Raw genomic sequence first — 27,897 nt, 5'->3', positions numbered from 1 at the left:
GAAGAATCCCCACTGTGAGCCAGCTAGAGCTGCAATGTTGGAGCTGAAAGCCTGCCCCATATTGAAAACCATATCATTTACTTGGCAATGAATGAAGATAGCAGTCCAGGCACAAATCCATCAACTGGGAAATATAATTCTCATATACTACAAATGTAATTCTTGGTTTTTCTTTTTTTTCTTTTTTTCTTTTCTTTTTTTTTTTTTGTGCAAGGCAGGGTAGCATTGAAACTAAGAGGACAGACTCTGGAGTAAGAGTCTCTGAGCTTAAATCCTGGCCTCATGCTTCAGCGATCTCAGGCAAGTCACTTAACGTGCTTGAGCTTCCTTTATTTTACCTGTAAAACAGGGAAAATGATGGTACTTCCACCCCACAGCTGTTTTAAGTATTCGGCGGTACTTAAGATACCGGATCTGGAAGAATTGTAAAAAGATGAGTTCAGAACTCTCAGTGTTAACCACAGCACGAAAGCTTCTATCTCCCAATCGCAGCTTCAATTGGACCCAATCTGAAAGTCGCCATAACTTGGAAAACCACTCAAACTCCTTTCATGCAATTTTATAGCAGATCTGAAACTGTTTAGCTGCACCAGCCCAGGCGATAAGTGAGAAAAGGAAGCCCTGTCTGTGTTTATAGCCTCTGACAAATGGGCTCTCCTCTCCTCCTGACAGATTCTCCCCCTGACTGATCCATCAGCCTCTCCTCTCATCGCCTGAATCTCAGTCTTCATAATAGTATTGAAATTCAGATGAATTTTACACCACAAATAAAAATGAATTTAAATGCTTCAGTGCCCCAGCAGAAACACGGGCACTGCAAATGTCAAACGCATCGGGTTTTGTGAGGCCGTACAGCCGCTCCAAGTGATGGGTTATCTCCCGTCACCTTTGCTAAATCTGCATTAGCTCCGCAACGTTCACCTGCAGGAGGAAAAAAAAAAAAAACCTGTGCTCCTGCTTCCTATTAAAGGGTGAAAAACACCATCCCTTAGAATCTCCCTAGGACACCCTCGCAGAGAGTTTAAGCAATGGCCAGGAACCCATCCAAGCAGAGATACATTCATAGGGGCTCTGCTAATTGGTGGGCTTGGAAGCAAAAGAAAAACATAAAACCACACTCCAATACACATTATGAATTTCCCCATAAACAGCCAGGCAAGGTTTTCCAAATGACAATTAGTTTCCTGTCAGCCTGAGAGAAAATAGGCTTCTGGGATAAAGAAAAATAGAAAAACAGGAGAGAATAAAAATTCTTTTATTCTATGAAGAGTCTCAGATCGAGCCCAGATTGTGCGCAGATCAAGAAGAACGATTTTATTGCTCTTCATCAAGATGAGGGCTCTCGGCCGGGTGCGGTGGCTCATGCCTGTAATCCCAGCACTTCGGGAGGCTGAAGTGGGCGGATCTCGAGGTCAGGAGTTCAAGACCATCCTGGCCAACATGGTAAAACCCCACCTCTACTAAGAATACAAAAATTAGCCAGGCAGGAGGCTGAGGCAGGAGAATCGCTTGAACCCGGGAGGCGGAGGTTGCAGTGAGCTGAGATCACGAGCACACCACTGCACTCCAGCTTTGAGACAGAGGGAGACAGTTTCAAAAAAAAAAGAAGGCTCTCTTCCACTCTTGAAATTCACCGTTTATCTTCTATGATGATATCTGGTCTAAGATTCAGTGGGAAAATCACTCATCTCAAGATAAATGGCCCCAATGAATGGAAGAGAATGGGAATGATGCACAATTTGGAGAGGCCCCACGGAAAACCTAAGATTTTGTCTTTTCTAAAATTCTTCTATCAAGAAGATATTCAACAATATACGTAGCTATAGATCGAGGTACACAAATATATCCATATATATGGAATATCTGGAATCGAAGTAGACAGAAAGCCAGGGGAGGTGAAAGAAAAATAAAAAATAATAAAAAATAAAGTGATTCTTGGGGAGCTGTCACATCCTATAGGGGTTCTGTGAAGCTCCCTTAACTAAAATAAAATAAAATTTTAAAAAAAGAGCTTTAAAGAAAGCACCACCAGTTCTCTTTCAGAGCTCTCAACAGTCGTCAAAATCCACATAGGCCAAGGGGCTGCCGCTTGAGAGACAGGTTTACTTATTATTTTGGCACCTCTGCCATCTCTTGTCACTTCAATTCCACTTTATCAAATTACTGACTTTGCCAGAAGCATTTGGATTAAATGGAGAGGGACACGCACACACACACGTGTGTGAGCAACTGTCATCACTCCAGTGGTGAAATTTCCTAAACTACACATCAGTGTGGCAGAGGCACCAGACTGCACTCCCAGAACCTGATGGCGATCACTCCAGCTGCCGCAGCCACCAGCTCCCTGTGTGGCCTCACGCCATATCACCAAGCAGAGAGGGAGGGGGATGGAGCTCTTCTGCTGGGGTGAGGGGCATGCTGCCCCTCTGGGATCATTAGAGTTTGCTTCTTGACTTTTCAATTAAGGGAAATGTCTCCAATATATAAAGCAACCTCCTAAAACCTCACTCCCAACCTCTTCTTAACAATGGTTAGAACGAGGAAAACTATAGCCTGAGTATAAGATTCAGTGTATTACTGGGAATTTGAAGGAAGGAAAAAGAAGGAAGGAAGGAGGGAGGAAGGAAGGAAAGAAAGAGGGAAGAAAAGGAGGAGACAAAAACAGGAGGAGGAAAAGAGGGAAGGAGGAAAATAGGGGAGGGGAGGGGAGAGGGGAGGAGAGGAGAGGAGAGGAGTGGGGTTACCTGGTTTAAAAGACTCTTTTTAAAACAAAGTCAGTAGAGAGTAAGACATTGAGAATTTTAACTGGGCATTATTTTTTCTTCTCACTAAGATGCATCACCAATTAACTGCAACAAACTGGAAATTTATCTATCAGTCATATGAGGTCAAGTTTAGAAAATAATGGGAAAACTCATCAGAAACAAGGCTTCATTTGACATTTTTGACTCAATCCAACAATTTATGAAAAACTAAAAGTGTGTGTGTGTGTCTGTGTGTGTATTTTCCTGTGTCTTGAGAAGAGCTGAAATCACATATGCACAGTATGACTATTAATGACTTTTTCCCACCAAGATACATCACAGAGTAGCCAGAGACCTGGGTAGTTGCCATCATTGTTATGTCTTAACCAAAGGCAGGTCGCATACGTGGAGCGGAGCTTGGGTGGCTCTCCTTGCCCAGAGCTTAGCCTGGCTGCTTATTTACCTTGTGCATGATGGAGCTCAGGTTGTTCTAAAGGCATCAGTTCCTATGTTATCTTTCAAGCACTATTGGCAATTAAATTTTTAAAAAAGATACTGGATAAAACATGCTGATGAATTCCATAAAAGTCCAAGGGAAATGCAAATGACCTTTGGAAGCAGGTTGGGGAACATGCTTTCTAAACACTGTGACATGAGCGGAATGATTGGGCTGGGCAGAACATTGGTAAAAGACTTTGGACACAAGCTTCACCTAAGCAGCAATTCCATCTGTCCAACTCACTAAACGCACACATGCATATACCAGCTTGCAAACACGTGGTGAATGCAAACATGAATTGAAATTCCTTTGCCTGCAAACTAGAGCAACACAAAACTGCAAGCTGGCATCACGCAGATTGAATTGAACTTACTGTATCATTTTTCTTCCCAATGTGAGGAGATTAACACTCCCTAAAATAACATGTGGCAACTGCTTTTTATTTAAAAGCAAATTTTTGTTTAGAAAAGTCCTCCACCACTTTATTAATCAGCAGACATGCCCAAGTCATCATATAATCAGAGCTGAAAACCTCTGCTTGAAATAATAACCCATTTGACAATAATGGTACACTTGAAAGGAGAAACATCTTTCAAACTTGTGGAACGATGTCAAAAGTAGCCAGGAGGTATGTACTCTTAACTTGCTTATTTGACCTCTCTGGATCCAAGGCATACACAGGGTAAAATACGATCTCCTTGGATGTGCTTTGCTGCAGAAATGTCTGTGAACTCTTGTCAATAAAAAGAGACTGTGAAAATATTAACAAACAATTGTCTAACGGTTGCTTTTCCTGAGGGGATTCACATTAAGTGTACAAAGAAGATAAATGGGTGAGGGGACTCTAAATATGCAGAAAATGACATTGCCCCCCTCCCTTAATCTCAAATAGGACGCTGTCGCTCAAATGAATGTGTTGTGATGGAAATTGAGGGCAAGCTTTTTTTTTTTTTTTTTTGAAACAGAGGCTCATTCTGTCACCCAGGCTGGAGTGCGCTGGTGCAATTTCGGCTCACTGCAGTCTCCACCTCCAAGGATCAACCGATTCTCCTGCCTCAGCCTCCGAAGTAGCTGGGATTACAGGCACGTGCCACCACACCCGGCTAATTTTTATATTTTTAGTAGATACGGGGTTTCCCCATCTTGTCCAGGCTGGCCCCCAACTCCTGACCTCAGATGATCCACCCACCTCTGCCTCCCAAAGTGTTGGGATTATAGGCATGAGCCACCACACCGGGCCACGAGCTCTTTTTCAAGTGTATGAGTCAGATATATAGGGACACACCCTGGGAAGCCTAATATTATATATTCTATAATGTATGTAATAATATAATTAATAATTATACATATGATATACATAATGAACATCAACATCAACATTCAACTTCAATGTGACAAGAGTTAACAAAGTATTTTCCTGAAAAGAAAGGTATGACTGAAACAGAAATCAGCACCACATTTTTTGTAAAAATTACAATATGCACTTCTCGTGAAGCCATCAGAAGTAACACAGATTGTAAAGGAGTAAAATGACAAGCATTTTTAAGTCTGATTGTCTTTAAATATCTAATAGACCATGAATCACCTATAAACCATCATCGAGATGGGCATGCCTTAAACACCTGGGTTCAATTCACAGAGTTCTTCTTTTGTTTGAAACCCTAAAAATGAAAAATATTGACTCACCTTTCTGTCCTCTATTTCCACGCAGGTATTGCAGTCTGCTTTGATATCCTGAGAAGAGAAGAAAAGAAAGGAAAGTGAGAGAAAGAACAGGAATCAGACTTATGGTCAGAGAACATTCAGTGGTGTTGTTGAAATGCCCTTTAAAATAATAAAGAGCTCATGCTCCTAATAGTTCTTTCTCGAGTCATTGCTCTTTATAGTGCTTTTTAGAGGTATATGCTGCGGTGTTTGTATTAGAGACATATGGATGTCATAAGTAAGTTTTATTACATGCAGATGTGGAGTGTAGGCAAAGGCTATGGATCACAGGCCATAGCAAAGAGGAACTGATGGCTCATAAAATAATCTGGCCTCCATACAATTGTTCACATCAGCAGAGACTGCCTTTAATATCTCTCCCATTCAAAATTTAGGATAGTCAGATATGTCTCACTTCAACACAAATTATCACTATTTTTTATCCTTCCAACCATCCAACCATCCATCCATCCATCTCCTATCCATTCATCCATCGGTCCTCTATCCATCTATCCATCCACCCAACCAGCCACGCCCATTCATGTAATCATCCATTCATACTGCATCCTTCCCCTATCCATTCACCCATCTATCCATTCATCGACTCACCTATCCTTCCTCTATCCATCCATCCATCCATCCATCCTTCATCCATCCTCTATCCATCAATCATCTACTCACCCACCCACCCACCCTAATTCATCTTTTTATCCATTCATCCATCCAGCCATTCACCCAGCCATCCCCATCCATCCAATCATCCATCTATCCTGCATCCTTTTCCCATTCATCCATCTACTCATCCATCCATCCACCCACCTATCCATCCATCCACCCATCCATCTACCCACCCATCCATCCATCTATCCATCCTCTATCCACTCATCTATCCATCCTTCCTTCCTTCATCTATCCTCCACTCATCCCTCCACCCATCCATTCACCCATCCATCCATTCATCCATCCCTCCACCCATCCATCTACCATTCCACTCATCCACTCATTCATATTTATTGCACACCTATTTTTTTCTGTATTTTTTTCTTGTTGTCCTGGTATGAAAAGGTGAAACAAACATAATTCCTACCCTCAGGGAACTCATTAATTAGACAAAATGACAGACACAGTCCCACAAGCAATTGTGGCATTAATTTATTCAAATGGAAGATATTTCTTTAGCAACTATTGGCTGCTAGACCTTGCACTAGGCATGGAGGACTCAACAATGTACAAGACACATGGCAGGCCCGCCCTGGTGATGCTTACATTCTTCTGGACAAGACAAGCATTAAACAATGCATATCACTTAATGGTATTCCAGAAAGAATATATACTATGAAGAAAAATAAACCAAGGAGAAGGGGGTGGGAAATGCTGAGGGTAGGGGAATACGATGTTGATTTTTTTGAGAAAGTGGCAATTGAGCAAAGGCTTGAAGGAAGTTAGGGGGATGAGCCAAGTAGCCCACCGGGGAAGAGAACATCCCAGGCAAAGGAAGAGCAAGTTCAAAGCCCCAAGGGGGATACGCACTGGAAAGAGCCAAGCAAGAGGAAGGAGGCCACTGTGGTTAGAGGGAAGTAAGAGAGGAAAATAAAGGGGAATGAGATCACAGAAAGATATTTACTTTATTTTGAGATCAGTGAGAAACCACTCAGAGTTTTATTATCTTATTGTGATAAAATACACATATCATTAACAATTTTACCATCATAGGTGCACAGTTCTGGGGCATTACCCATTCAAACTGTTGTGCAACCATCACCACCCTCCATCTCCAGAATTTTTTCATTTTTCCACCTGTACCCATTAAACAATAACTCTTCACTTCCCCTCCCAGAGCCCCTGAAAACCACCTTCTGCTTTCTGTCTCTGTGGATTTTGCTACTCTAGACTCCTCTCATTGTATAAGTCGGCAAGGAACGCCATAAAAAATATTACAGACTGGGTGACTTCAAAGACTGAAATTTATTTTCTTAGAGTTCTAGGGGTGGAAGTTCAAGGTCAAGGCTCTCTCAGGGTTCCTGGTGAGACCCCTCTTCCTGGCTTGCAGATGCCTCCTTCTCATGGTGCCTCACATAGCTGCTGCTCTGTACTTTCTCAGAGAGAGAGAGAGAGAGAGAGGGAGATAGACCAATGACACATATATATATATATATATATATATATACACATTTTTTTTTTTTTTTTTTTCCTGAGACGGAGTCTAGCTCTGTCACCAGACTGGAGTGCAGTGGCGAGATCTTGGCTCACTACAACCTCCACCTCCCAGGTTCAAGTGATTCTTCTGCCTCAGCCTCCCGAGTAGCTGGGACTACAGGCACGCACCACAACACCCAACTAATTTTGTGTTTTTAGTAGAGACAGGGTTTCACCATATTGGCCAGGATGCTCTTGATCTCTTGACCTAGTGATCTGCCTGCCTCGCCCTCCCAAACTGCTGGGATTACGGGTGTGAGCCACCGTGCCTGGCCATCTTTCTTTTAAGGCCACCAATCCTATTGGATTAAGACCCCACCCTTATGACGTCATTTAACCTGAATTACCTCCCTAAAGGCCTAATCTCCAAACACAGTCACATTGGAAGTTACGACTTCAGTATATGAATTTTAGAGTTACACAACTGAGGACATAACACTTGCATAAGTGGAATCATACAACATTTGTCCTGCGCCTGGCTTATTTCACTTAGCATAATGTCTTCAAGGTTCATCCATGTGGTAGCATGTGTTAGAATTTCATTCTTATTAAGGATGAATAACATTGCATTGTATGGAGAGACCACATTTGGTTTATCCATTCATAAGCACCATCTGTGGATAGACATTTGGGCTGTTTCCACCTTTTGGCTATTGTGAATGATGCTGCTATGAACATGGGTGTGTACGTATCTATTGAAGTCCCTGCTTTCAATTCTTTTGTGCGTATGCCCAGAAGTGAGATTGCCAAACCCTATGGTAATTCAATGTTTCATTTTTTGAGGAACCACCCTACCATTTTCCATAGCAGGTGCACCATTTTACATCCCCACTAACAGTGCACAAGGGTTCCAATCTGTCCACATCCTCATGGGCACTTGTGGGTTTCACTCAGGCATTCTGAAGAGAGGACAGGCATGATCTGACTTCTATTTTAACAGAACAGGCAGTCAGGGGTTACAAACCTAAGTGGGGAGACCAGTTTGGGGGCTACCACAGGAGTCCAGGTGTGAGATGATGGTGGATGGATAAGGGTGTGGCAGGGGAAGGGGAGAGAAATAGTCAGAGGCCAGATAAAATCAATGGGACGTCTTTAAAGAAAGGATACAGCGTGGGAGAGAATTGGCAGCCAGGGTCCATTGCAAGGTCTGTAGACTGGCCAAGCTCTCCATGGAGGCAGGGAGGGTATGGATGTGCAGGGTGGTGTAGCGGGTTACAAACATTAGGGGCTCCAGGCCGGGCGTGGTGGCTCACACCTGCAATCCCAGCACTTTGGGAGACCGAGGCAGGCATTCACCTGAGGTCAGGAGTTTGAGATCAGCCTGGCTAACACGGTGAAACTCCGTCTCTACTAAATATACAAAATTAGCTGGGCATGTTGGTGCACGCATGTAATCCCAGCTACTCGGGAGGCTGAGACAAGAGAATCACTTGAACCAGGAAGGCGCAGGTTGCAGTGAGCCGGGACCATGCCATTGCACTTCAGCCTGGGCAACAAAGTGAGACTCTGTTTCCAAAAAATAACCAACCAACCAATTAAACAAAAAAAAAAAACATTAAGGACTCCATTTTGGTTAAGTCTATAGAAATGTTGATTTTCTCACCAAGAAGTAGTAGGGTTTTCTCTGTGGATGCATCATTAGAAAAGGTTAATGTAAGAAGCTGGTGATTTATTAGTAAACACAGCAAATTCTAGGTCCCTTTGAATCCAGAGTGGAACAAAAAGAGACAATAGCATAAGGTGAAGACTCGTATAGCAAATATCTTGTTTTATGTAGAACAGACTGTTTTCCTATCAGTCAAGTGGGACTGAACCGCTGAGCAATGATTAAATACCTCTTTCGTGCCAGGAACTGTGCTTGGTGTTTTTCCTCCTGCCTCTAAATTACCAACAATCAAACAAAGTGGGTATTCCTTAGTTACTTTGTGATATGATAATTGTGATTAGCCATTAGGTAACTCACCCTGAATCACACAATGAGAGAGCTTATATCTGTAACCAGAAGCAGTCCCTAATCAGGTGCTTTCTCTTCCCTCCAGGTAATTTTATTTTCCTCAACGTGGTTTGCTCAGTCCACATGATTTAGCCACAGGTTTCATTCTTTTCCTTGCTATGGGGAGAAGAGGTTATTCACAGCAAAAAACAACAACAACAAAAAAAAAACAACCAACCCAACAAAAAACCTGGAGAAGCAAGGTAGATGTGCTTCTCAAAGCGAGACTCTCCAACCAGCAGCATCAGCTGCTGCTAAAAATGCATACTCTTACAGTTATTATGGAAAACTGTGTGGAGGCTTCTCAAAAAATTAAAAATAGATCTACTGTATGATCCAGCAATCCCACTACTGCATATTCACTGAAAGGAAATGAAATCCATATGTCAAAGAGATCTCTGCACACCCTTCTTCACTGCAGCATTATTCACAATAGCCAAGATAGGGAATCAAACTGAATATCCCACGTTTATAGCAGCACAATTCACAATTGCAAAAATATGGAACCAGTCCAAATGCCCATCACTCCACAAGTGGATAAAGAAAGTGTGGTATATTGGAATACTATACATATATTAATACAACATATAATATACTATACACATGTAACAGAATACTTTCCCAATATACATGCATATATATATACAGATACACATATATATAAAATGGAATACTATATATTATATATGTAATAAAATACTTCCCCAATACATATAATGGAATACTACTCAGCCATAAAAATGAATGAAATAATGGCATTCACAGCAACCTGGATGGAACTGGAGACCATTATTCTAAGTGAAATAAGTCACGAATGGAAAACGGAACATCGCATGTTCTCATTCATAAGTGGGAGCTAAGCGATGAGGAAGCAAAGGCATAAGAATGATACAGTGAACTTTGGGGACTCAGGGGAAAGGGTGGGGGAGTGGTGAGGGATAAAAGATTACACATTGAGTACGGTGTACACTGTTTGGGTGATGGGTGCACCACCAAAATCTCAGAAACCACCACTGAAGAACTCGTTCATGTAACCAAACACCACCTGTTCCCCAGAAACCTACTGAAATAAAACGAAAAGCAGAAAACTAAGTGTCCATCAAGGGAGAACCAGATAAAGCAAATGTGGTATACATACACAACAGAATATCATTTCAGCTTTAATAAAGAAGGAAAGCCTGTCACTACGAGGACATGGATGAACCTGGAGAACATTATGTTAAGTTGAATAAGCTAGTTACAGAAAGACAAATACTGCATGAAACAAATACAAAAAATATACTAAAAAGTACAATGGTGGTACCAGGGCTGGCAGGAACTACCCTCACTACCAGGGGGTTTGCTGGGGAGACATGGGCCTAAAGACATAAAATTTCAGTGAGACAGGAGGAATAAGTTCAAATATTATACAACATGGTGACTGCAGTTAACAATGTGTTGTAATCTTGAAAATTGCTAAGAAAGTAGATGTTATGTGTTCTAACCACAAAAAAATGACAACGATGTGATGTAATGTATATGACATTGGCTCTACTTAGCCATTCCACAATGTACACATATTCCAAACATCATATTGTACATGATAAATGTATATAACTTTCATCAGTTTACATAAATAAGCAAGGAAAAATATCCACATTCTCAGGCTCTATTTTCTGTAGAAAATGCCATTGAGAAACGAGGTGAGAAAAAGCAGCTCTCTGTCTGCTTCCGCCCATTCTGACCAGGTGAAAGATGCAATTCCTTTCTCTCCTAAAGTGAAAAATATGAGGTTTGCACAGAAGAGTCCTCAGTTACTGAATCCAAAATTCAAAGGGTGAGGGCCCGTCGATGCATGCTACCAAGCCCTCCAGGGGATGTGGCAATGGACTGAAGGCTGAAGGGTGGGAAGACAGGGCTGCGGGTAATTCCAGTTCAGGCATTAGACTCCTGGCATTAGACTCACAGCATTAGACTCTTAAAGCAGGGTGTCACTATTTAATAACCATGCGGTCCTTCAGCAAGTTTCCCTCATCCCCGCATACGGAGAGCATGAGGAACTTCCTACTTAACGTAGAGTCTGCACCCCAGCAACTACGATGCCCCTAGGAGCCAGTTAAAATGCATCATGCCTATAATGCCAGCACTTTGGGAGGCTGAGTCTAGAGGATCGCTTGAGTCCAGGAGTTCAAGACCAGCCTGGAAACCTTAGGGAGACGGTGTCTCTACAAAAAAAAATAATAATAAAGAAAGAAAAAAATTAGCTAGGTGGGGTGGTATGCACCTGTGGTCCCAGCTTCTTGGGAAGCTGAAATGGAAGGATCACTTGAGGCCGGGTGCAGTGGCTCACGCCTGTAATCCCAGCACTTTGGGAGGCCAAGGCAGGTGGATCACTTGAGGCCAGGAATTTAAGACCTGTCTGGGCAAGAGGATGAAACCCCTGTCTCTACTAAAAATAGAAAAATTAGCTGGGTGTGGTGGCACACATCTGTAATTCCAGCTACTAGAGAGGCTGAGGCACGAGAATCACTTGAACCTGGTAGGCTGATGTTGCAGTAAGCCGAGATTGCACCACTGCACTCCAGCCTGGGCAACAAAGAACAAGACTCTGTCTCGAAACAAAGAGAAAGGGATCACTTATCCCCAGGCAGTCAAGGCTGCAGTGAGCTAGGATTGTACCACTGCATTCCAATCTAGTGACAGAGCAAGACCCCATCTTTAAAAAAAAAAATGCAACGCTTCACACCTCATCCCAGATACATCGAATCAGAATCAACATTTTTAACAAGTAGGATGATGGACTGAATGTATGTGTCCCCCCTAAAATTCATATGTCATAGCTCTAACCCTCAGTGTGGCTGTATTTGGAGATGGGGCCTCTAAGGAAGTGATTAAGGTTAAATGAGGTCCTAAGAATTAGTGCCCTTGGCTGGGAGTGGTGGCTCACGCCTATAATCCCATCACTTTGGGAGGCTAAGGCAGGTATATCACTTGAGGTCAGTGGCTCAAGACCAACGTGGCCAACAACGTGAAACCCCATTGGATTTCAATATAATAGAAAAATTAGCCAGGCATGGTGGTGGGCACCTATAATCCCAGCTACTCGAGAGGCTGAGGCAGGAGAATCATTTGAACCCGGGAGGCGGAGGTTGCAGCGAGACCCGAGATCACATCACTGCACTAGAGCCTGGACAACAGAGCAAGACTCCATCTCAAAAATAAAATAAAATAAAATAAAAATAAAGAAAGAATTAGTATCCTTTTAAGAAGAGACACCAGAGAGCTCATTCATTTTTTCTCTCTCTCTCTGGTAGTGTAAGCCCAGGAATGTCCAGATGAGGACCCACTGAGAATGACTGACTACAAGCCAGGAAGAGGGCGCTCATCAGAACCTTACACTGCCGGCACCTTGATCTTGAATATCCAGCCACAAGAACTATGACAAAGTAAATGTTCTGTTCGGAAGCTATCCAGTCTATGGCAGTTCGTTAGGGTAGCCCAGGCTGACTAAGACAAGGTTCCCAGACGACCTGAAAGGCCCAGTCCTAGGACGTGGGATCATGTGTACACGCGGTATGTTCCTTTTCTCACCCTGTCTCCTAAATTAATGGCTGAAGTCTCTGATTGACTTCGGACACTGAGTCAGGAAAAACATCCCTCACTCTTACTAAAAACTCTCCTTGAATTTGTCTGCTAAGAAACCTAAACAGAAATGGGAGATTAGCTCAATATGGGAGTGATGAAAATCACAGATTACTTTTAAACCTAGAAAATACCACTGAGAAACGAGGTGAGGAAAAGCAGCTCTCTGTCTGCTTTTGCCCGTTCTGACTAGGTAAAATAAGCATTTTGTTTCTCTCCTTGAGTGAAAATATGTTAGGTTTGCCAGGAAGAGTCCATATCCGATTATGATTTACCCACACAGAAGTGGCAGGTGTTAATCAACGAACTAACGAAATCAATAAACCAAAGGCAGATTTTTGTTCTTAATCTGCCACCGAGGACCCACGCAAGCGACAGAAAAGAGCCATCTGGAAGAATGAGAGCTCTTGCCATTTCCCTAAGATTATTCAATTTATTCTTGTCAGGATTAATTTACTAAACCCATGCTGGATTTTTTATTTAGATGATACTGTTGGTTTGTCATCTGCTGCAGATCTATGCGGGAGGCGCCCCAGGGGACTGCATTTGCTTCTGAACAATGCTGGACTCAAATTGGAAAAATGTCACTTTGGCAAGAACAAATTATTGTTCGGATCACTCTGCCTAGAGCTGGTGTCTCTGGATGGGTTCCGACCTGACCTTTTCTGAACCAGAGTCGTCAAGTAAGTACTTCAACACCACTCGACCACTTCGCTTGGGAAACAGCTCAACTACTTAAGTGTTAAGTATGAATTTCGAGCTGTGGACTCATCACCAAGCAATCAATTTCCCGACATAAGCCAGCCCTTCTACTTTTTGTAGCCGGGAAACCCTGAACAGCAGAGGCTCAGTTGCTGGTGATAGATGGGATTCCACACAGATAGCAGAATCACACTGCCAGGGTTTATCCTACTGGACTCAACCATACCAGTTTTGGAACCCTGCACAAGGAGGCCGACTTTGCTTTGCCTCAGTTTTCCTATCTGTAAGAGAACATAATAACAATCACGGTTGCCTCGTTTGTGGCTAGGCATATCCAATACATGCCAGGGTCCTACCATATGGCAAGTTATCAGTAAATGTCAGCTCTCCTTGATGACATCTTCCAACAGGCTTTGTGAAACCTGGTTCTGAGTGAAGAATTGAGAACTTAAAAACATTTCTACTTTTAAAGTTTTCTCTTCCAAGGCCTCTCGGTTCTTTGAGATTTTAGACATCAAAGCACTCGTGTGTCCGTTCTTTTCAGAAGCAGTTCTCTCTCCCAAGAGAGACTTCTTTTCTTCTACACTTGGTGTGTTGGTTGTTTTTGATAATTTTTGTAGGTCAGGGTTATTCATGCCCACAATGTAAGGATGCCAGCATCTTGGATCCCTTACCAGCAGCATTCCCAGCTCTGAAGGATCTGGCAGTTAAAGGTTCCTGAGAACCGGTGGAGAGAAACACTGAACAATGAGGCTCCTGAGACCTCAGAGGATTTAGAAGTGAGTAGCCAGCACTGGGTTCAACAGTAGCCCCTCAAAAGATATACTCAAGCCTACTAGTCCCTAGTGCCTGTGAATGTGACCTTGTTTGGAAATGGGGTCTTAGCACACATAATTAAGGGTGTTGAAGTGAGAAAATTCTATATTATCTGGGTGGGTTCTAAATCTAGTAACAAGTATCCTTTTAAGAGACAGAAGAGAAGAGAAAGCCACGTGAAGACAGGTGGGGATTAGAGAGATGCTGCCACAAGTCATGTGACACTCAGCTACCAGACACTGGAAGAGGTAAGGATGAATATTCCCCCAGAATCTTTGCTGGGACAGCCGTCCTGCTCACACCTTCAACTTGGACGTAGAGCCTCCAGAGCTGTCACAGAATATATTTCAGTTGTTTTAAGCCATCTAGATTGTGATGATTTACTACAGAAGTCACAGAAAATAAATACAGAGGATCAAGGAGCTCTTTGTGCTGATCTCTCTTGCATGAAGCTTGGCTACTTAATACTGAAAAAAGATAACTGTGGTCCAGAGGCCACCTCCAGTTAGTCTAAGCTCTAGGGAACAAGAAAAACTCCTTAAAAGGAATCCCAGGGCAATCATAGGCTGCTGTGCTCTGGGGCCCAGGTGTTTCCACAATACAGCCCCTGAAAACCTCTAAATTGATTATTGCAGTCACTCATTCTGGAAGAGCAACGGAAAGAAAAGACCAGAATGCTTATACTTGTCATGAGAAGCTAAGTAAGGATCATATATCCTGGGCACAGCATTGTTCTCCTGGACTCAAATACAAAGTCCCAGAGAGCTTTTCATAGGAAATACAGGAGAGCTTAAGCCACCTCTCAGGAGTGTGGGAAGACACAGCCAAAGGTTCATCTGACAAGCCCAAATCGGCTTATGATCAACTGAGAAATTGATTACTGCTGAAGAAGAAGGTTTTGCTCTTCCTTTTTAAACAGAAAATAAACGTTATAGCAGAACAGTTTATAATATTAAGACAAGGTACATTTTCGACATCACACTCCAAAAAGCATTCAAGGTGCATTTTAAACCTTGACTCAACATTACAGATGGTCTCCTTTGCAAAGGCAAGCTTTCTGATACTTTCGATGCATGCTTACATTCCCTATTGTTCTGAAAATAACAACGGCTTCTAATTTCAAAGAAGTCACTGAATATGAGTTTAGATGCTAAGACTAAGAACATACTGGTAATTTTATGCAACCTACATTATTATTATTATTTTGAGATGGAGTCTCGCTCTGTTGCCCAGGTTGGAGTGCAGTGGCGTGGTCTTGGCTCACTGCAAACTCTGCCTCCTGGGTTCAAGTGATTCTCCTGCTTCAGCCTACCTAGTAGCTGGGATTACAGGTGCATGCTACCACATCTGGCTATTTTTTGTATTTTTAGTACAGATGGGGTTTCCCCATGTTGGACAGGCTGGTCCCAAACTCCTGACCTCAGGTGATCCACCTACCTTGGCCTCTGAAAGTGCTGGGATTACAGGCATGACCCAGTGTGCTCAGCCTTATTATTTTTTAACCTTCACAAAGACTCAGATTTTGAGAATAAGTTTAAGCCTTGGGGACCCTTTCGCCCAGTGTTTCCATTTTACAGGTGAAAAAACTGAGTTTCAGAGTGTAGGGAATTGGCTTCATACCACTCTGATGATTAATGGCATAAGGGAGATTGAAATCCATCTGGTCTACCAGCTATGTATTTTATACTCTCCCTTACACAATATACTGTGCTTGAATTTGAATATTTACACCAATGTTCTAAAGTTAATTGCCTTATTAAAGATAACGAGGGTGTTCTGGCTTTCAAAACTTGAGTAACTCTGATATTGGTAAAAATCTGAAATCATGCTTGCCTTTCAGCAGAATTCTTCAGAATCTGTGTTCACTTAATCCCCCCACCCGCAAAAAAAAAATAAAAAAAACTCAAGATTCAAATCAGTTCACTTGAATACATGAAGAATAGTATAAAATGTTTGCAGTGATAGATTTTATTCACTTCCTTTTCCATTCACAAATTTGCTCAGCACCTGCAATATCACATATGGCCAGCAGATGGGAGCAAATAACTTTGCAAAAAATACCAAAAGCACCAAGCCCTGTACAAGAGGATCCAATTCATCAGGTCCGTAAACTTTGTTAAATTTCTCAATCTTTCTGTGCCTTCAAAATTTAAGTCTCAAATGACTGCATGTTTTAATTACTAAGCCCTAATTACTTACTAGGAATGTGATCATTTGAGGAGACATTTTATTAATATGTGCTTAAGAAGGTTCAGCATGGCAGAGATGTTTCAGGGCAAAGAATATTCCGAAAAGTCTATGGTTTCAACCTAAATATGAAGATGACTCAGGATGTAAGAGCTATTTCACCTGAAATCATACAAACAGCAAACAACGCATGTAAACTAAGTAAAATCTCAACCCAAATCAATTCAACCAAGGGAGTAAAGTTTACCTTAGTTGGGTAGGTTGCAGGGCAGAGCTGCTGACTTCATAAACACTTGGAGGAATTTTCAGGGGGCCTAGGGGATATTTTCTCTGACAGTAAATATCTTCTTAGGCAGGAAAAAGTTGTAAAGCCAGAACAACTACAAAACGATCCCCAACCAAACTATTATACAAATAAAGATAGCAGGCTTTTCATCTTGACTTCTTTCTTTGAATCCCCTACCTTTCTTTGACACCCCTACCTCCTGTGAGTTATTTTGTTTTCTTCATCTTACTTTTTTTTTGGAGTGTGGTTACGAGAGGACAAGAGACTTCTGTATCTCAAAATCCAGCCATGCAGACAAGCAGAGCTGGTGTGGGGGAAAAGGCCGGGTAACTCGAGGGTTGCTGGCTCAGCACAATTAAACATAGTACCGAGAAAGGCATCCCCGTTTCAGGTAGGAGTTTCCTGTCCCCAGGTGAGCTCAAACCAAGGGTCTGTTTGCAAATAAGAGCTATGCATTGGCATCACAGCGGGAGTTTAATGAGAGCGCTTTTAATTAACTGTAAAAGTAATTACCCATATTAGATGTAAATCGCACTTGTTTTTACATGAGGTGAATAATTTTCGCTCAGCTTTTAAGAAGAATACTTCTCAAGATGTCAGCTGCAAACTCTCAGCAAGTTGGTGTGCTGAAAAATACAGCACCGAAGAGAAAGTACGAGCCCGGGAAGCCTGGGTTTGTCGCCTGCCTTCTGTCAGTCACCTGGCTTGGCGTCTCTTTTCATTTCTCTTAGACCCCAGCACCTAAAACATGCCCTCTCCATAGCTGCACCCTCACACAGCATGCAAACTGTTTTAAGTATTTTCTTGTTCTAATTTGGTGGTTAGCCTCCTGGATGATCCCTGGCACCTTCATTGACGGGTTCCTGTGAATAATTAACGCAGTCAAAAGAATAGAAAAAAGAGAAGAGGCTGGAAGAAGCCCTAACGGGGTCAGTGGTGTGTGTGTTCCTCAGGTGAGCTAAAGTGGGTAATCTCCAAAGAAGGAAACAGGTTAGCGAGGAGGGAGCAAGTTCCAGAGCAACAAGGCCAAGCCTGAAAATCTCAGGGCAGAACCTTTTTTTTTTTTTTTTTTTTTTTGGGGACAGAGTCCTGCTGTCACCCAGGCTGAATTGCAGTGGTGCCATCGCAGCTCACTGCAACCTCCGCCTCCCAGGTTCAAGTGATTCTGCCGTCTCAGCCTCTTGAGTAGCTGGGATTACAGGCACCCACCATCACACCCAGCTAACTTTTGTATTTTTAGTAGAGACGGGGTTTCACTTTGTTGCCCGGTCTTGTCTTAAACTCCTGGACTCAAGCGATCTGCCCGCCTCGGCCTCCCAAAGTGCTGGGATTACAGGTGTGGGCCACCGTGCCCAGCCTCAGGGCAAAACTTCTGATGAGGATAAGTGTCTGCATCACCACCACCAAAACAAAATAGCAGTGCTCCCTTGGATTTATAAATAGCACCAGAAAATGACAGAGGTCAGGGTCGGGAGGGAGTGCAGGTGAACGCCTTGGTTGGAGAACTGTGTTACGATGCTGTCCTCTGGGTCCTTGAAATTCCTCTGATGTCAACAGGAATGTGAGGGTTGGGGGAGCCCTGAACCTCTGATTTGAACCGCGGTGAAGCGTAAACAGCCAGGATGCAGTTTGCAAATACAAGATTACGGGGTAATTATTTACACTTTGATAGGCACCTTCATTAAAGGTTTTGAGGATGCAATTATCAAATTGAGGTTTAGTGCACTCCATTCAAGCAACTGAACTGAAGATCGGGAAAATGGGATGCAGAAAGGTGAGTTTACGCCCATCAAGTCAGACAGCAACTTACTTGTCAATTAGGTTCCTTCTAAAAAGAAAGCAGGCCTTCCATTTGAGTAGCATGGCTGCCGCGGTCATTATTTTCACGTGTGGAGCCTACCTGGGGTTTCTGGTGCTGCTGTGATGTTCATGTTGCTTGTTTTGGGTCTTGGCCTTAACCCCAAGATGGGGCTAGAGCATGACAGGGACTAGTTAGAGGAGCCCAGAGGACGTATCCTGGTTCAAGGCCAACTGAAGGAAAAACCAGAACTGGAACTTGTATCCTTCAGAAGGAGTTTTTTATTCCTTTCTAGAGGGTCACAAGTATTTGCCCAGTGTTTCCTATCTGTGATATACTCCAAATGTACCTACTTCCCACAGTGTCTCTATAAAGTATTTATTATTTATTTATTTATTTATTTAGCAATGGAGTCTTACTCTGTCACTGAGGCTGGGGTACAGTGGCGTGATCACGGCTCACTGCAATCTCCGCTTCCTGGGTTCACACAATTCTCCTGCCTCAGCCTCCCAAGTACCTGGGATTACAGGTGCCTGCTCTATGCCTAGCTAATTTCTGTATTTTTAGCAGAGATGCAGTTTCACCATGTTGACCAGGCTGGTCTCGAACTCCTGGCCTCAACTGATCCACCCACCTCGGCCTCCCAAAGTGCTGGGATTACAGACCCACTACCCCCGGCCTCTATGAAGGATTTAAATTAACAAAAAATTAAAAATATAGCCTATTTCTTAATAGTATATCAACTTCTTGAGGAAATGTGGCATAATGCATATCTGAAACAGTAAGATAATAAAATAATTCACCATAATATTTGAGAGAAAATTCAATAAGCTGCATTTGAATTTCACCTCTAGGTGTGGATCAAAATACGTAAGAAAGAAACCAGTGTACCCTGTTTAAAATCCTGACTTTACCGCTTAGTAGTTACATGGCTTTCCGTTTAAGTTATCTGTTCTTTAGTTTCTGTATTTCAGAAAATGGGGTTAATAGCTCTGGTATCATCACATGGGTGTTAGTGCTGGTATTGAGATAAACCATACAGAGTGCTGACACATAGTTAGGGGTCAAAATACCTGTCATAACTGTAATCTTTTTTTTTTTTTTTTTTTTTTTTTTGAGATGGAGTCTCCCTCTGTCGCCCAGGCTGGAGTGCAGTGGCGTGATCTCAGCTCACTGCAAGCTCTGCCTCCCAGGTTCACATCATTCTCCTGCCTCAGCCTCCCGAGTAGCTGGGACTACAGGTGCCCAACAGCATGCCCAACTAATTTTGTTTTGTATTTTTAGTAGAGACAGGTTTTCATCCTGTTAGCCAGGATGGTCTCAATCTCCTGACCTCGTGATCTGCCCGCCTCGGCCTCACAAAGTGCTGGGATTACAGGTGTGAGCCACCATGCCCGGCCCATAATTGTAATCTTTAAATTATGTGTATTTATTATTATTGTGTATTTGTGTAATTTTATCATAGTTATTGTTCTTCCTTCTCAATATGTTTCTAAAAACTCTCTTAATTCCTCCAGGTCATTACTATTTCAGTCAATTAAATAGACCCCTACTGGCCACAAAAGATGGAATTTCTAACAGGACACGTTCTCCTGGGAAGGGAAGCTGATAGACAGTCTATCTCAACACCTACTAAACCACTCTTGTAAAGATCCTAGCACTACAAGGACTCAACAAAACTATTTAATTGAATATTTCATTTCCTCTTAGGAATCAGATATTCCAGAAAGACATCCAATGGGCAGTCCAAGATTTATGCCAATTAAAGAAGGCACAGCACAGCTGAAGGTCAACAGAGCTAGTGCACATGATTTGAAAAAAGTTTATCAGTATTATGCATCCTGTTGAGTATCCAGAAATAAGCTGCCAGTTTCCAAGAAACAGCTGCTGCTCTGAGTGGGATGAAGGCTAAGCTTTGTAGGTGGCTGGGTGGGGCCACAGCTCTCCTTGGAAACTGATACTTTCAGGATTCACTTGAACTCGAGCCGTCTCTTCAACCACAGTTTCTTGGGAAGCAATATTTTCTGTCCCTGTGGCCTTGGCATTTTGCTTCCTGGTAGAAAATGAATACTGGCTCTTTCCACAAGATTAGGGAACCAACTCTTTATTTCAGGAATGCAACCTTTATTGTCTACAGCCTTAAGTAACTGACAAGACCAAAATGGTGGCCATCACCCAAACACCTGCACCAACCAAACCAGCATGGAGTTACAATAGCTAAGAGAAGTCTCTTTTGTTTTTCCTCTCAATGTTTCATACTCTGGAATGAGTGCTCTTAATAAGACAACATTAAATGTATAATATTTGGCATTGAAGGGCTGAACATTATATAAATTAGTGTAAAAAAGTTGTTCAATCTATATGTACACACCTTCATTCATCAAAGAACATAGATAGCCATTTTCTTGGTTTTGCTTCCATTGAAATATTTCTAAGTTTGACAACATGGAAGTAAAAGTTAATATGCCAGAAACATATTTTATTATAATAAATGTGTAAGTCTTAATCCATGGCCCTTGAGCTTCCAATCTCTAAGGATGAATTTAAAAACTCACCTGAAAAATAACTACTTAAATTTTCTCAGAAAATTGAGATAAAGAGGAAAAAATGAACATGGATGTTCTTTTGCCATGCGATTTGCCAGTAACTTATTCTTTAAAACACTAATTTTAATTCTTACATGAGCATAGGAAAAATGTACCTTAAAATAGTTTAGGATAATTACATTTCTTTGGTTTTTCCACCCTCTTTCCCAAATGCCAAGTTTCCTTTCAGAACCTGTCATTTCGTTTTTATATGCAAGAAGACAATTAAAAATAATCCCATTGAAGTCTTGATTACTTTCTCTTTTGCAATGGCAGGCCTACAATATTCATAGGACATAGATATTTTGTTGGGAGAGAGTTGCACAAGTTTAGTCTACCCCTAAGGTTGTCTTAGATACTTCAGTCATACATGTCATCCTGGGAATGAGGTAAAAAACTAAAAGTTGGCTGTTGAAAATTATGAAGGCTAATCTATTCAAGCACAGAGACTTTGTCATTTTAACCATTTTGGGGTAAAATCCCTGTAAAATGTAATTCACTGTCTCCACTTTTCTAAATATGGATGATGAGTTTCAGAATTGTAATCTAGTGCAGAAAGGACCTGCAAAATTTGGAGACCATGGAATATCCTGCCCTCCTGCTAAATAATGCCAGCTTGTTGCGTTCTTGAAGAAATGTAGATGTATTACAATATTCTTCTAGACCCTGTACTCATGGTCAGCTGTACTTTCTGCTGCCACTTCATATAATCTGGCTCCCAATTCACAACCAGTTATCTGGGGAGTACCTTAGAGTTTCAGCCTTTTAAAGTTAAATGCATGTTCTAATATATATTATATATATAATATATATTATTAAATATATATTATATATTAATTATATATTATATATTATATATGTATTATTAAATATATAATATATTATATATTATATATATAATATATTATATATTGAATATATAATATATAATATATTATATATTAAATATATATTATATATTGTATATTAAATATATATTATATATTATATATTAAATATATATTATATATTATATAATATATATTAAATATATATCATATATTATATAATATATATTAAATATATATTATATATTATATATTGAATATTACATATATATTATATATTATATATAATATATTGAATATTACATATATATTATATATAATATATTATATATTACATATATTATATATTGTATATATTATATATTATATATAATATATTATATATTACATATATTATATATTGTATATATAATATATTATATATTACATATTATATATTGTATATATTACATATTATATGTTACATATATTATATATTGTATATATTACATATTATATATTACATATATTATATATAGTATATATCATATATTACATATATTATATAGTATATATCATATATTACATATATATTATATAGTATATATCATATATTACATATATATTATATAGTATATATCATATATTACATATATATTATATAGTATATATCATATATTACATATATATTATATAGTATATATCATATATTACATATATATTATATAGTATATATCATATATTACATATATATTATATAGTATATATCATATATTACATATATATTATATAGTATATATCATATATTACATATATATTATATAGTATATATCATATATTACATATATATTATATAGTATATATCATATATTACATATATATTATATAGTATATATCATATATTACATATATATTATATAGTATATATCATATATTACATATATATTATATAGTATATATCATATATTACATATATATTATATAGTATATATCATATATTACATATATATTATATAGTATATATTATATATTATATATTATATATTACAAATATTATGTATTGTATATAGTATATATTATATATTACATACATATTATGTATTGTATATATTATATATTATATATTACATATATGATATATTGTATATATTATATATTATATATTACATATATTATATATTGTATATATTATATATTATATATTACATTATATATAATATATTATAGTATATATTACATTATATATATTATAGTATATATTACATTATATATAATATATTATAGTATATATTACATTATATATAATATACTACATTATATATAATATATTATATACTACATTATATATAATATATTATATACTACATTATATATAATATATTATATACTACATTATATATAATATATTATATACTACATTATATATAATATACTACATTATATATAATATATTATATACTACATTATATATAATATATTATATACTACATTATATATAATATATTATATACTACATTATATATATTATATACTACATTATATATTATATATATTACATTATATATAATATATATTACATTATATATAATATATATTACATTACATATAATATATTATATATTACATTACATATAATATATTATATATTACATTACATATAATATATTATATATTACATTACATGTATTATATATTACATTATATATAATATATTATATATTACATTATATATATTATATATTACATTATATATAATACATTATATATTACATTATATATATTATATATTACATTATATATCATATATATTACATTATATATCATATATTATATATTACATTATATATCATATAATATATTATATATAATATAATTAAATATATAATATATATAATAAATTATATATATTATATATAATTGGCTTCTTTTATGACTTCCAGATTTGTGAGATTCACACAATCAAATAGAATATAAATGCTTATGTGAATTAGCTCAGTTGAGGCATTTCGCAATGTTTATACATTTCAAAATATCATGTACACAAAAAATACAATTTTTATTTCTCCAAAATAACTTAAACCAAATAAAATAGAAATCTTCTGATATGTGCTACAGTAATTAGAGGTTTAATAATTTTTTAATATGGTTATTAAAGGTTGAGCACTCCCAATCTAAAAATCCAAAATCCAGCCAGGTGAGGTGGCTCACACCTGTAATCCCGGCACTTTGGGAAGCTGAGGCGGGCTGATCACGAAGTCAGGAGATCAAGACCATCCTGGCTAATACGGTGAAACCCTGTCTCTACTAAAAATACAAAAAATTAGCCGTGTGTGGTGGCATGCGCCTCTAGTCCCAGCTACTCGGGAGGCTGAGGCAGGAGAATGGCATGAACCCAGGAGGCAGAGCTTGCAGTGAACCAAGATCGTGCCTTTCCACTCTAGCCTGGGCGACAGAGGGAGACTCCATCTCAAAAAAGAAAAAAATCCCAAATCCAAGTGCCCCCAAATCCAAAACTGTCTGACTGCTGAGATGCGAGATGATGCCACAAGTGGAAAATTCAATACCTGACCTCCATACGATGGACTGCAGTCAAAATACACTCAAAACTGTTTCATACATAAATTATTAAACATGTATACAAGTACTTTCAGGTTATGTGTATGATGTGCATATAAAGCATAAGGCAATGAGTGTTCTAAACTTGGGTCCCATCTCCAAGATATCTCCTTATGTATGTGTCAGTATTCCAAAATCTGAAATCCAAAATACTTCTGGTCTCGAGCATTTTGAATAAAAGGAATATTCAGACTATACTTATTGAGGTGAATATGATAGTGACCTAAACTCTGAGACTGACTGGTCAAGTGCATTGAAATAGTTTATGTTGGGTAAAATAAATAAAAATAAATTGATCTCCCTTAGGCAGCATGATTTTCCAAAAATAATTTTGAATTCACAAAAGCATAAGACTCATTGGATTTACTGAAATTACTTCTGCCCCTATGCCACCTTCCTTCCTAGACTCATATTTTAGTATGTTCCTCCAAGACCCTATGCTCCATGTCAACCTTTTTATTGATACCTCTTTTTATATTCCAGAAACTTGGCTCACTGTCTTCTCTTCCTGAATCACTTTCCCTCTGTTCACCCAATTATCTGTTTACCAAACCTATTATCACTTCCTCCTCCACCTCCCCATCCAGATTTGTCTGTTCCTTGTGGCACCAAGTCTTTGATTCTTCATGGATAAGGATTATGGTCTATGGTGGAAATGATTTCACTTGTACTCATATTTACTGGGCATTTTATACAATATCTGACTTTTTCATGAGGTTATCAGCTACTCAAAGACAAGGGTAACAACAAGAACTAACATTCCAAAAAATCATTTTTAGTGATGAATATATAAATTGAAAGTATTATATATTTTAAATTAAAATATGTACATAAATTTATGTAATATATATTAAAACTTTCATAATATATTATACTCATATATACATTTAATATAATACATAATGTATACTTACATATAATACTTTATATATAATATATACGATATATAAATTAAAATATATAACATATTTAAAGTATTAAAATATACATGTTATATATAATTTGTGTAACATAATTTAAAGTATTATATTACATTACATATAAATTAAAACATGTATAATATATGTAATAACTATAAACTAAATTACTAATTTAAATTATATATTATATACATTAAAATATATACATGTGTATTTTTAATTTATAGTATATACTTTGAATTTAAATTTAAGGTATTATATATAATATAAATATATGTATATCTTTGTATTATATATTTAATAGAAATATATGTATATATTGGTATTATATATATAATACCAATATATGTATATCTTTGTATTATATATTTAATACAAATATGTATCTTTGTATTATATATTTAATACAAATATGTATACCTTTGTATTATATATTTAATACAAATATGTATACCTTTGTATTATATATTTAATACAAATATGTATACCTTTGTATTATATATTTAATACAAATATGTATACCTTTGTATTATATATTTAATACAAATATGTATACCTTTGTATTATATATTTAATACAAATATGTATACCTTTGTATTATATATTTAATACAAATATGTATACCTTTGTATTTTATATTTAATACAAATATGTATATCTTTGTATTATATATTTAATACAAATATGTATATCTTTGTATTATATATGTACATATTATACATATATACATATATTTGTATTATATAATGTAATTTCCTTTTATATAATACTTTATATATTACATAGATTATTATATATTTGAATACCTTAAATATGTAATATACTTTTACATTTAAATTAAAAAATATAAAAGTATATATCAAATATTCTATTAAATGGATATAATAAGTATATATCATCTATTATATTAAATATATATGCAACTTCAGTAAGCCCAGGAGGCAGCCACAGTGAGTAACCCTATTTTAGAGTAAACATACTCACAGAGGTTTGGTTTTTTGCCCAAGGTCACAGAGCTGACAGTTGTTGGAACTGGGACATGAACCTTATTTGTTTGACTCAGAAGTGGGTGATCTCAGGGACTCAGTCTATCTGCTCTCCTGTTGCACTAATCATTTTCTTAAAGTAGTAACAGAAATATTTTTTAATGGAAGAGTGAATGAGCACACAACAGAAGGCAACTTTACTATTTATTGACTTTTCTACCCATTCTGAACCTCCATGAATTACAATAACTGGTATAGCAGAATATAGATATAGTCTGTGTGTATGTGTGTATGTGTGTGTGTGTGTGTGTGTGTGTGTGTGTGTGTGTGTAGGTTTATTCAATAAGAAATGCATCGGTTTACACAAAGCCTGGATTTCTTTGAGATGGGGTCTTACTCATGTTGTCCAGGCTGGACAGCAGTAGTGTGGTCATCGCTCATGGTAGCCTCGACCTCCTGGCCTCAAGCGATCCTCCCACCTCAGCCTCCTGAGTCGCTGGGACTACAGGCACGCACCACCATGCGTGGCTAATTTATTTTTATTTTTTTATACAGATACATCTTTCTGTGTTGCCCAGGCTAGTCTCAAACTCCTGAACTCAAGTGATCTTCCTGCCTCAGCCTCCCAAAGCATAAGGATTACAGGCATGAGCTACAGCGCCTGGCTAGAGCCTGGATTCCAAAATCACTAAAACATGTGGCTAATTATAGTCAACAGTAACTGGCTGGAAACCAAGTAACTACATGACTTCCTTTAGCCAAGTTAAACAGTCTATTGATTTAAAGACTCCAGAACATGTGGCCAGGCGCAGTGTCTCACACCTGTAATCCCAGCACTTTGGGAGGCCCAGGTGGGTGGATCACTTGAGGCCAGGCATTCAAGATCAGCCTGCTCAACATGGCGAAACCCCGTCTCTACTAAAAAAATAATAATAATAATAAATGCAAAAATCAGCCAGGTGTGGTGGTACATGCCTGTAGCTCCAGCTGCTTGGGAGGCTGAGGCACAAGAATCACTTGAACCTGGGAGGAGGAGGTTGCAGTGAGCCAAGATCCTGCCACTGCATTCCAGCCTGGGCGACAAGAGTGACACTCTGTGTCAAAAAAATAAATAAATAAATAAATAAAATAAAGCCTCAAGAACGCTTTCTGTCCACCTATTGGAGAAGACTCTTTCTTGGTCTATAAGCCACTGATGTGAGCATGTAAGTAGTTCTGGACATCTGACCTGCCCTGCTAAGATCCCCACTCAGCACAGGGGTGCACATCAGCTGCATCTGTGAAGTGGGCACAATCACTGCAACTTTCTTCCAAGGGCTGGAAAAAGGCACGTCCCAGGAAGAAGCCAGCTCAACTCCAGGAAAACACATCAAGTATTTATTTTTCAATCTCTCCCCATCCCTCTCCTTTTTATTTTTATTTATTTATTTTTGTAACC

The 27,897-nt window shown here is 38.4% G+C and overlaps 1 protein-coding gene across 30 annotated transcripts in view; it reads right to left on the bottom strand.

Moving 5' to 3' along the window:
* RBFOX1 (RNA binding fox-1 homolog 1) overlaps window positions 1-27,897 on the bottom strand; it is a 2,503,848-nt gene that overhangs the window by 1,062,890 nt on the left and 1,413,061 nt on the right. For all 30 annotated transcript variants that reach the window (XM_054533103.2, XM_054533097.1, XM_054533099.1 and 27 more), the window contains 1 exon segment: window positions 4,930-4,977. In XM_054533103.2, the coding sequence (XP_054389078.2) occupies window positions 4,930-4,977 (48 nt within the window).

This window comes from Pongo abelii, chromosome 18 (genome assembly GCF_028885655.2).
Source record: "Pongo abelii isolate AG06213 chromosome 18, NHGRI_mPonAbe1-v2.0_pri, whole genome shotgun sequence".
In the NCBI taxonomy this organism is placed as follows: domain Eukaryota; kingdom Metazoa; phylum Chordata; class Mammalia; order Primates; family Hominidae; genus Pongo; species Pongo abelii.
Note: the sequence above shows the minus strand (reverse complement) of the source record. Positions and strands in the feature narration are given on the sequence as shown.